Below are 12,174 nucleotides of genomic sequence, written 5' to 3'. Positions count from 1 at the left end.
AAACAGGATTGCAGCATGGGCCATGGGCAAATGAATGGAGCATGACGTTTAGCGTTGATAAGTGCATGGTCGCTCATTTTGGTTTGAACAACCCACAGTTCTTTTACGAGTTGAATGGTGTCACTGTCCCGGATGCAACTAGGCTCACCGATTTGGGAATTCTCGTTGACGAGCGACTTAGGTTTTCTGAACATTGTTCAGCGGTGGTCAAAAAATCGAATAGAATGCTTGGTCTCATTTTCAAAAAGGTCTCTTCACGTTCTCCTAAAGTCATTCTTCCACTTTTTCGAGGATTAGTTCGTCCTGGGCTGGAGTATGTTGTAAGGTTTTGGAGACCATACCTACAGAGGGACATAGAATTGGTTGAAGGGGTGCAGAGAAGAGCTACGCGTGTCCTTATTGGCACACAGGGCTTGAGTTATGAAGAGAGACTTCATTTTTTGAATATGTTTACATTGGATGAACGCAGGTGTCGAGGAGATATGATCGAAGTTTTCAAAATTTTCAATGGGATGGATAGGATGGACCATGAACACCGCCAATCAACTGCTTTTACAAGGGGACACCAGTTTCGATTGGTGAGGGACAATGCAAGGTTATGGTGTCGCAGGGAATTTTTCTCTAATAGGGTTGTTAATAAATGGAACAGCTTAACCCCGGAGGTAGTAAATTGTAACACAATTGACGCGTTTAAAAAGAAATATGATAAACATGTTGGGGTAAATCGAGAAGCTATCCATTCTTAGAATAAAACAACCATAAGTATTCTTTATGGGCATTGTATAATATTTTATCATGTGTATATTGTTTATAATTTGTGTTAATTGCATTTTTAATTGGGTTGCTGTTTTTTTTTAAATATATGACATCCATATTTTTATGGGCATCTTTTTATCAGCCACCTCTTTGGGCATTTTGCCTGTTGTGGCAAAACGTTGTATTTGTATTTGTATAATAGCTGCAGAATATTTTATAGTTTTCACACTCTGAATAATTGAAATAATGATAGAAAATTGAATAAAAACTGATTCAGCTTTTGCATAGTGTGAAAGTTTGTAAACCACCAGTGCAGGGTTTAAACTGGATAAAAAATACCTTTTGCAAAAAAGTGAAAATGGGAGAAAAAGCTTTAGCAAAATTCTACAATGCTAGTGTAATGATTGATGGTTGGATGTCTACTCGTTTCGTACCTCCTGTATGCATTTTTGCGAAAGTGGCTACTACTTCTTTTTCATTTTGTGAAAAATGCGACCGTAGCTTAAGCCCTGCACCAGTGGCATTGATGAGAATTTTAAAAAAAAGTTTTTGATGTATAAAATTGTAGAAAAATGTCAGTGCTTGTCCTCACTATTCTGTATTTTTATAAACTTTAAACTGTTTAAGATAATGCAACATTTCTTTGCAGTTTTTCTTTCTTGAATGCAATTAGTATTTTCTGTATAGAATCTTTTTTTTTACTCCTATAATTTGTTTTCTAGCGAGGTTATCTGGTCAGGATCAGGAAGAGGGAGAACTGAAAGAATTTGCTGAATTGCTGCAGCAGAAAAAAAACCACCCAGAAGAACAAGTGAGTTTGCTATTTCTTTCTTTCGAACTCCACGACAACATACAGTTGAAACCCAATTTAACACCATTGTTTATTTCGCAGAATTCTAGCACTATAAGAATTTTAGTGTTGTATCAAATCATGGTTTAACCCATGCATTCTTAATACCCAGCGTTCCACATAGTTTGAATTGAAAAAATATGTATGTATACACTGTATTAATTTTAATTTTTCTAGCTGGTAAGCGGTATGAATCATGCAGCACATCTATATTTATGCAAAACAAAACGACAATCTATGTTTAATCACTTGCTTGGAAATGCTTTTTAAACAAGTTAATATTTTTTTAGATACTTAAAAAGAGGTTTTTTTTTAATTTTTTTAGCTTTCTGTTATAAACAAAGTCTGTTATAGTGAGGTTTACTTAATATGGAAGATTTGTTCGCTGAAACTTTCTGATGCTGAATTTGGGGGTGGGGGGGGGAGCTGTATCTGGTTTCAACTGCATGTTTTTATTTGCCAGTTTGAGAGTATGGTCATTCTATGAAGATTTTTATGACTTGTCCTACCGCCAAAAACTTTTTTATGAATTCTATTATGAGTCAACATTTTGTGGTGCGTAGCAATGAAGGTCTCAGCACTATCATCAGACTATTTCCTGCTTCAAGTCACTTAAATCAATTTATTTTTGATCCAAAGTTTTTTTTAAAAAAATCTCTACGGGTTCAGGCCCGTCATTTTGAAGGGGGCATATCTGCCGCCCCCTCACTGGCTTTAGAAAATACATTAGAGAGAGAAATGGTATATAAATACATATACCATTGGTACATGTTCTTCGCCCCCTTCACCTTCGGAAAAAGTTGAAATGTCCGACCTGGACTTTTTATTTATTTACCACTATCATTATCATACATATCAAGATATCAGGGTAGGCCAATTTAAATTGACTTGATTTAAATCCAGATTAAAAGATTAAATCAAGATGCAAATCACTTGTTTATTAAATCATTTATTTAAATTATTGATTTAAATCAAAAATGTAAATTTTATTTTTCCTTTTTTAACATCAATTATGCTAAAATAAAAATAGCCTGGAGTATGCAGGGCTTGACAAAAAAAGTAATTTAAGTGCCAGCCAAATTTCTTAGGAGCCAAGCATATTTTTTTCCATTAAAATGGGGTTATTTTTTAGCTTTTCCAGGACTTGATCCTTTTCGGTGCTCGTAGATGCACTGACAAAATTCAAACTTTTTTTTTGTTGTCCTCAGACTCAAATTTAATAAGTAATCAAACATAAAATTTTGGGCAACAATGTCAGTTTTCTAGATGCCATGGGGACCTGATGCCTGGGATATGTCAATCCCTGCCAGTATGTACATGTCTTGAAAGCTATGATGTGATTGTTCCATGTATTTTATTTCCCAGCTTTAACAGATTTTCAATCCCTCGCTTTGCTTCCAAGTTTTCTATTATTCATTTTCTACTATTCTTTCTCTTGATATGTCATCTCCTTTTACGCCATTCACCAGCATTCCTAGTGTTCAATGGAAAATGGTTTCCAGCTGCATATTAATTAAAATTACTTTGTCTAGACCATAGTTTCCCAACCTTTTTTCTCCCATCGCCCCCCTGACGCCATCTAACCCATAGGATCCAATGTTAAACCTGCAGCTTCTACCGCCCCCCTGGAACATTCGATCGCCCACGTTGGGAATCACTGGTCTAGACCAGTGTTTCTTAACCTTTTTTGCCTGTGGCCTGCTTTGAACCATATTTTTTTCTCGTGGCTCCCCTGTCTTACCCAGAGTTTTCAACTCTCATCTAGAAGCAAGACACTTTATACGTATTGAAATGATTTTTTTCAGTGATTTTATATTGAATGAAAATTTAGGAAGAAAATTGGCCTCCAGATCACTAGCCTAGAATTTATTGATCTCCCCGCGAGTCCTAGTTCTATCAGGACCATCTCAATATCGTGGGTGGGGGCCCCCTCTTTAGGCAAAGTGATGCTATGGTAGTCCCATACTTTAGCTGGAATGAAGCCCCTCACAAGAGTGGGACTGACAGAGCTGCAGCCCGGGACCTAATATGGTTTAAATCATGATTTTTTTTCATGCAATAAATTTCATATAGGGAAGGGGGTCTGAAAAATTTAGCCGGGGACTTGAGAGAAACCCCTTCCTAGGGAACGGAACTTGTTGCAAAATGTAGGCGGTGAGGCCTGGGTGGGTCCATGCCCTAAAGAAGGCCCTGGTTTTATGGGTGGTTTTGTTGGATTCTCTCTCTCACTTTAAATGTTAGTCACTAATATAAAATGTTTATTTCTTCACACCTTAATTTTTCTTCTCAGCTCTCCAAACCACCTATCATGGCCCCTTTCTCCATTTTCTTCCATGGCTCCCTTGAAGTATCCCAGTACCACAAGGGGCCATATGGCCCCCGGTTGAGAACCACTGGTCTAGACCATGGTCTTAGTTGGTTTGCAAGGCATTTGATGTAAAGATTTCAGCAAAGCTTATTTAGGCAGACAAGTAGAGGTCAACAAAAATTCACAAAACTTTTCTTTGGATATGTGGTATACACTGATAATGAAAATAATACAGTAATAAGCTAGCAAACATCCCTCACAGCTACAGTGACCATTTTTGTCACATCATTATCATATTCTGCATACCAAGACTATACCTAATCTAAGCAATTGTATTAGGATATACAGTTTATAGCAGATTCCAAAACAGACTAGTTTTATAGAAACAAATTCTAGAGATAGTTTATATTTCTGTTGTTTAAATTAAAAATAATTTAATTCTGTAGTTTAAATTAAAAATAATTTAATTCTGTAGTTTAAATTAAAAATAATTTAATTCTGTAGTTTAAATTAAAAATAATTTAATTCTGTAGTTTAAATTAAAAATAATTTAATTCTGTAGTTTAAATTAAAAATAATTTAATTCTGTAGTTTAAATTACTATAGTTTAAGTTTCAAAAATTTAAGTCTATAGTTTTTAATCACTCTATTAAATTTTTTGAATTTCTAATAAATATTCTAAGAATAACCCAGAAAAAAGAAGTCAAAGTATGTTGAATGAAATTGAGGTAATGATCAAGAGCGAACTCAAAAACATCATTTTAAATATGAAATGGGTAAATTCTGGTAAAAGAAACAAGATCAAGTGTACAAAAATGCTTGAAACTGAACATAACAAAAGCATTACTTAGACTTGCATCAGCAGCAAAAACAAGAAAATAATTACTTTTCTAATGAGTGTTTCAAGAGTCTCCTTTAGTGATTTTTTTAAATTAGTGATTAAAAAGCCCACAAGCTAAATATAAAAACATTCATTTTCAAATTATTTTTTAAATCTGAAATACCATACGTTAGCCACTCATTTGTTGATATTGTAAAGAATGTAAAAATATAAAATATCAAGAAGTCTCTCAAAAAATTTTTATAATTTAAAAATTAAAAAAAAAAATTATTCTAGAGGAAATCTGTATGTATTCTGTACCTTGGGGGTGGGGTAACCACCTTCTGAGCGGAGATAACACTGTTTTTTGAAGTATAAAGCAATCCTGTGTATGCTACCGCATATATGTATATAAAAATTGTGTATTTTATTTACTGCCAAAATTTTAAAATGCTACAAAAATCAAATTTTCATTTTCCACCCCTGTATTTCTTATAAAGTAACTTGTTATAACATTCTATATATAATATGTACAATATATATTTATACATGTATGCATATACAGTTTGTTTTATAATGTGTCACACAAATTAATATAATTATGTACTGTTCACAGTATGATCTCTTGAAATTTCGATAATTGATAAATATGCATATATTTGAAAAATATAGATATCAATTGTTGATTAAAAAAATCTTTATTACAAATATGTTTATTGTATTATTGTTTCAGAAATGATGCTCTTGGGTCATTCCATTTCAAATCACCCGGCAAAATGCCAAAATGACACCCATAGTCTCAGATTTCAATGATTTTTTTTTTATTTGTTGCATTTACCATCCTTATTAACCGTGTGAAATATCATTTGCATATCTCTAAAACTTTTTGAGAAAAAAAATGTTGAAATTTATCCAAAACTGATGCAGATGACTTTTCCGAGGCTCAATTTTTAAGCGGTATTGTTTGAGAAAATGAATCATAACTTTTTCAATTTTCAATATATTCAAGTGAAATTTTCACTAAAGTGTTCACAAAACCATACAAAATATGAATAAAAATAATTCATACACTTACATTGAAATTTACATGCAAAATAATTATGTAAACTTTGTTTTTGTGGAATTTTTCGTTAGAAAAAATACAATTTTTCAAACGTATTTTTAGACCAGAGGCACAGCAGTTACCAAAACAACTTTTATTTTAAATTTCTCCTAAATATATGAAGTAAAATACTGGAGAAAAAAAATAATGTTTTTTTGACCGTTAATATGTTTATTCTGGCTCGCAACACAAAATTCATCGAAATAAGACTGGATCGTTCCGATTTCAAATCATTCAACTAGATACTGAAATGCATCCCATCATACCGGATTCCAATTATTATTTTTTTTATTTATTGCCTCTACCATGCTTGTTGACCATGCAAAGTTTCATGTACATATCTCAAAAACCTTTTGAGAAAAAAAATGTTTTCTAACCTCACGAATGACGTCTCTTAGGCTAACCCCATTCAAGCAATATTATTTGTGAAAATATATCATAACTTTGCAGATTTTCAATATATTCAAATGAAATTTCCACTAAAATGCTCACAAAAAATGTAGATTATGACTAGGAAAGAAAATTTAAACCTTTGCATTAAAAAATTAGATTGCGAAAAAATCTTTGAAATTTAATTTTTGATTCTTTTTATTATAATAACACAATGGCTCACCTTTGCTTTTTCATTTACAAAAGCTCTCCTGCTTTTCGCACAGCAAATTCAGTGACATTGAACTCTTCAGATTTTTTTCTTTGTTCCCCTTTCTTAAAGCAGGGGCCAGAGTTAAAATTTGCAGTTTTCCCCCCTTGTTGTGATGGTTAAATTGAGTCTTATTTCTAATTAACTTTATCAGAATAATCATATTTGCTTTGTGTTTAATAACTTGATTAAGTGTACTTTGAGATTCATTTTTTGGTAATTCTTCAAAAACTTTACAAACATTTGATTTTAAAGTGTTGCAAGCAGATTCAACTTTTCTTTTGGCATTGTTTGACTTGCACTGTGGAGCTACCCTATGAAGTTTAATTGGTGACTCTTCTATGTTCTGTAGAGATGAATTTATTTCTTCAAGTGCTTCTTGTTTAATAATTGGCATTTTTCCAAGTTACTTCTCTACATTACTATCATTGTTCATTTCTTCACAGTATTCAGTTTCTTCACCTAATTTATTGTTGTTTATATTCACTGTCCCTACAGGCATGGCATATTTTTTGCCCTGGAATTGATTTTGTACAACCATTTATTTCATTTATACATGAAAAATACAAGTTTACTATCCTTAAACCTTTTGTTATTTTTTTCTTATGGCATTTTAAAGGATTAAAGCATGCTTTCGGATATATTTCATACTTTGAGAAAAAAACTCTATGATGCTTAAACACACAGTAGATAAATGTTCAGAACTTGCTCCACTCCTCAGTATTGATGTCTGATGGGTCCAATGATGTAAATAGGTAACAGATTTTACACTTTTGCATAACACTTTTTATGACAGTCAGATCCAATTTTTTTTCCAACACTATAAATTTCAAGTGTTTTTTCTGACATTTTACTTTGAATTCCAAAATGATGTAAAATATTTAGCTCAAATGGAAATTGTGTTAGCATAAGAAAGGAGTAGGCTACTTTATGGAGCACATTCTCTGTCTTCAGCAAGATCATAATTGAGACTTGCATCATTTGATAGGGGGAGGGGGCAGTTTAGTTCTAACACTTTTGTTTTAGTTTTCGCAATGAAGCAGCAGCAGTGACTTCATCATCACCTGCTGGGATGATAAAGTCTTATAATTAAATAAGACACCAGCTGTCCTCTGAAGGACAAAGACCAGTGTGCCATAGTTTATATCTTCACAGAAGCTATTATTTTTTACAATCATCACAACAAGAAACATCACATCTTATATATCACCACCAGGCATTATATACATTACATTAGGTTTTCAATTCTACTCTCTTCCATCTGCCTCAGCTACAACAATTAGGTTGTAGCTGATAATTATTTCATTCTTTGTGATTTAATGCCTCATATTCTGGCTTTTTATCAGCAATTTTAAATTATTTCTTGGGAAAAATATATAGAGGCTTGTGTTAAATATTATAATGTAGATTTTTTTTCACACAAGTATAACCATTTCATATTTATCATATACATTAAATATATGTTTATTAAAATATATGCTGTAAAAATCAAATTTTAAAAAAATTTAACACTGTTGTGGTAAAATAACTATAATTAAGCATGTTAAAAAACTTCAAAAATTAATCTATATATATGATTAATATTATCTGGATTTATCAAATACAAAATAATTCTTTATGCAAAAATATATCAGATTACAAAAGTTCGTCTTTGTTGCATCATAAGAAATATTTATTGATCAATTAAAAGTGAAATTAATTATTTGGAATTTGAACACTTCTAAGAATCCGAACATGAAGGTTTAATTTGAAAAATTATTTTATTCACCCAAAACTTTTTTTTTCACGAACTCCCATTTGACACATTACATTAACATTTCTAATTATTTCATGAATTCATTTAATCCTAGAATTTTAAAATTTATTAATTGTTTTAAATTATTGCATTAACCACTCATGAAACTTAATTTAGTGAATACTGTAATAAATGTATAATCATACATGAAAAATAAAATATAAATTTCTTTTTACTAAGCATGAATCATTATATTAAGTCAAAATGTACAAATATAATTAATGTAGTCATATAAGTACAATTGTGTTTTGTTACTCAAATGTATTAACTGTCAAAATAATGTTTACTTTTCTACAGTCTTCTTCTTAATATATTAATAGGATTAAATTTTAAAAAAATTGAAAATTCATGCTGTGCATCCAAAAAAAAGTGTTTAAAAAATTGTGTTAAAAAAATAATAAAAAAAATTAAATTTAAATGACTAGCTTCCTCTAAGTTTTAAATTTTTTCTATTCATAATCTGCATTTTTTGTGAGCATTTTAGTGGAAATTTCATTTGAATATATTGAAAATCTGCAAAGTTATGATATATTTTCACAAATAATATTGCTTGAATGGGGTTAGCCTAAGAGACGTCATTCGTGAGGTTAGAAAACATTTTTTTTCTCAAAAGGTTTTTGAGATATGTACATGAAACTTTGCATGGTCAACAAGCATGGTAGAGGCAATAAATAAAAAAAATAATAATTGGAATCCGGTATGATGGGATGCATTTCAGTATCTAGTTGAATGATTTGAAATCGGAACGATCCAGTCTTATTTCGATGAATTTTGTGTTGCGAGCCAGAATAAACATATTAACGGTCAAAAAAACATTATTTTTTTTCTCCAGTATTTTACTTCATATATTTAGGAGAAATTTAAAATAAAAGTTGTTTTGGTAACTGCTGTGCCTCTGGTCTAAAAATACGTTTGAAAAATTGTATTTTTTCTAACGAAAAATTCCACAAAAACAAAGTTTACATAATTATTTTGCATGTAAATTTCAATGTAAGTGTATGAATTATTTTTATTCATATTTTGTATGGTTTTGTGAACACTTTAGTGAAAATTTCACTTGAATATATTGAAAATTGAAAAAGTTATGATTCATTTTCTCAAACAATACCGCTTAAAAATTGAGCCTCGGAAAAGTCATCTGCATCAGTTTTGGATAAATTTCAACATTTTTTTTCTCAAAAAGTTTTAGAGATATGCAAATGATATTTCACACGGTTAATAAGGATGGTAAATGCAACAAATAAAAAAAAATCATTGAAATCTGAGACTATGGGTGTCATTTTGGCATTTTGCCGGGTGATTTGAAATGGAATGACCCAAGAGCATCATTTCTGAAACAATAATACAATAAACATATTTGTAATAAAGATTTTTTTAATCAACAATTGATATCTATATTTTTCAAATATATGCATATTTATCAATTATCGAAATTTCAAGAGATCATACTGTGAACAGTACATAATTATATTAATTTGTGTGACACATTATAAAACAAACTGTATATGCATACATGTATAAATATATATTGTACATATTATATATAGAATGTTATAACAAGTTACTTTATAAGAAATACAGGGGTGGAAAATGAAAATTTGATTTTTGTAGCATTTTAAAATTTTGGCAGTAAATAAAATACACAATTTTTACATACATATATGCTGTAGCATACACAGGATTGCTTTTTACTTCAAAAAACAGTGTTATCTCAGCTCAGAAGGTGGTTACCCCACCCCCAAGGTACAGAATACATACAGATTTCTTCTAGAATAATTTTTTTTTTTAATTTTTAAATTATAAAATTTTTTTTGAGAGACTTCTTGATATTTTATATTTTTACATTCTTTACAATATCAACAAATGAGAGGCTAACATATGGTATTTCAGATTTAAAAAATAATTTGAAAATGAATGTTTTTATATTTAGCTTGTGGGCTTGGTAATCACTAATTTAAAAAAATCACTAAAGGAGACTCTTGAAACACTCATTTTGCTATTGTAAATTTTATTGTCCTGCATACATCGTTTTTTCTTATGGTTAATGTGTAACACTCAGTTCTGTTTTGATTAGACAGATTATTTGTTATTAGCAATCTAATTTTATTGTATATATCTTGTAATTTATGAATATTAGTATAGTATGCTAACAAGCATAGGTTTTATTAGTTACTTTCGAATATATCCATGCATAAAAGATTTCTTTTAAAAAAATGTATCTATTGTAGTGTTAAGTCTATAATACTGTTGCGAAAGTTTGAATCATTTCAATTATTTTTTCACAATGCAAATTCTATTTGAGGTCACCTTGTATTATTATGCCTAGATAGTTATAGTCGAAGACTATAAGTTAGATATAAGTCCGTCTAAAGTCGAAGTGTAACATGATTCGACTAGGGAAATGGTTATGAATTTTTATATGTATATTATCAAAATCATTTTTGTTTTTAAGAACATATATCTTGAATATTTAATTTTAATTTGTTTGTACTTATCCAACTATTTATTATGAAAAGATCTACTCTTTTTAATAAACTTGATATTTCTGTGTCTTCTACATAGAGAACTGTATCGTTGGCAAAAGATATTAACTTTCCATTTAGTTTGCTAAAATTGTTTATGTAAATCAGGAAATGTATTAGTCCTAGAACTGATCTCTGTGGTACCCCCTGTCCACTTTCAAAAATGTGTTTATTTTTCATTTATTTTAACTGCTTGGTGTCTTTTATAATAATATATTTCGAACCATTTCAATATATTGCCAGGAATTGCCACCATAATTTCATATAATTTTGGAAAAGGGGAAGAAAGTGGGGATTCAGATGTTGCTTCATATGAATTTTTTAGAAATTACTCAAATTCTTTTTTTTATGAAATTCAAATTATCATGTTAATAAAAAAAAATAGAATTCCATGAAGATGCATAACAGAAAAGGGAAATCTGTTGCTATATTTTTAGTTGCACAATTTTCACACATAGCCTAAACCTTATTTCACTGTTCATAACCATTATCCATCATTACATAATACCAATATTATAATTATTAATTTGTTGTTTTTTTTTTCAGTCTTTCATTGACCGAGCCAAATTAGCAGTGGAGAAATTAGTAGAAAGAGTTGGTTTTTTTGGCATCCTTGCGTGTGCATCTGTAAGCTTTCTAGTTTTGGTTTTTACATTTATCTGATGTTAATAGATCTGTGATATTTTTTTTATTTCCTGGAGCAGTTTTTTTGTGCCTATTATGGGAAATAATAAATATAATTGAAATAATTGGGATTTTTAATGTGTTAGATGATTTTAAATTTCATTCATTGGTGAACACTAGATACTTGGAAAAGTCTGTTCAAATCTCAGTAAGATATTCAGAACCATGGTCATTTAAAATTGGCTTTGAGCCATTGGTCCCAATCTAATTAGTTATTATTTCCATAGGACGAAATAGTTGTTCTTTTTAGTTTTTTTTTTCCTTGTTGATGGAAGAATCCTTCATTTACACTTTTTTTTTTTACTGAAACCCCACTCCATATCATAACCTGTCCCTTTTTTAAACAGGCTTTAGTAGATTTTATAAACTTTTGACACATTGGGTACATAAGGTATACATATTGAAGTGTGCATTGCAAACACTTTGAAAATGTTATTCAAATTTAAGCTCTTTTAAATAAAATTTCAAAACTGAATTGTTAATTTTTGTTTTCAGATACCAAATCCACTTTTTGATCTTGCTGGCATAACATGCGGACATTTTCTCGTTCCTTTTTGGACATTCTTCGGGGCCACTCTGCTCGGCAAGGCAGTCATCAAAATGCACATTCAAAAACTCTTTGTAATCATCGCTTTTAATGAATACCAAGTGAAAACACTGGTCGCTAAGACAAAGTGAGTTTACTTTCTTCAATCAT

General features: G+C 30.4%; 1 protein-coding gene across 4 annotated transcripts in view; it reads left to right on the top strand.

The window, feature by feature from the left end:
* The window catches only part of Tango5 (Transport and Golgi organization 5), a 63,085-nt gene that overhangs the window by 39,002 nt on the left and 11,909 nt on the right, over positions 1-12,174 (top strand). For all 4 annotated transcript variants that reach the window (XM_089245234.1, XM_089245237.1, XM_089245236.1 and 1 more), the window contains 3 exons: positions 1,479-1,567; positions 11,340-11,420; positions 11,973-12,151. In XM_089245234.1, coding sequence (XP_089101360.1) covers positions 1,479-1,567; positions 11,340-11,420; positions 11,973-12,151 — 349 coding nt within the window. The remainder of the gene's footprint in view (positions 1-1,478; positions 1,568-11,339; positions 11,421-11,972; positions 12,152-12,174) is intronic.

Source organism: Pholcus phalangioides, unplaced genomic scaffold, assembly GCF_987345545.1.
Source record: "Pholcus phalangioides strain wild (caught in Gottingen) unplaced genomic scaffold, Ppha-v1.0 ptg000015l_1, whole genome shotgun sequence".
NCBI lineage: Eukaryota > Metazoa > Arthropoda > Arachnida > Araneae > Pholcidae > Pholcus > Pholcus phalangioides.
This window is presented reverse-complemented; position numbering and strand designations above follow the sequence as displayed.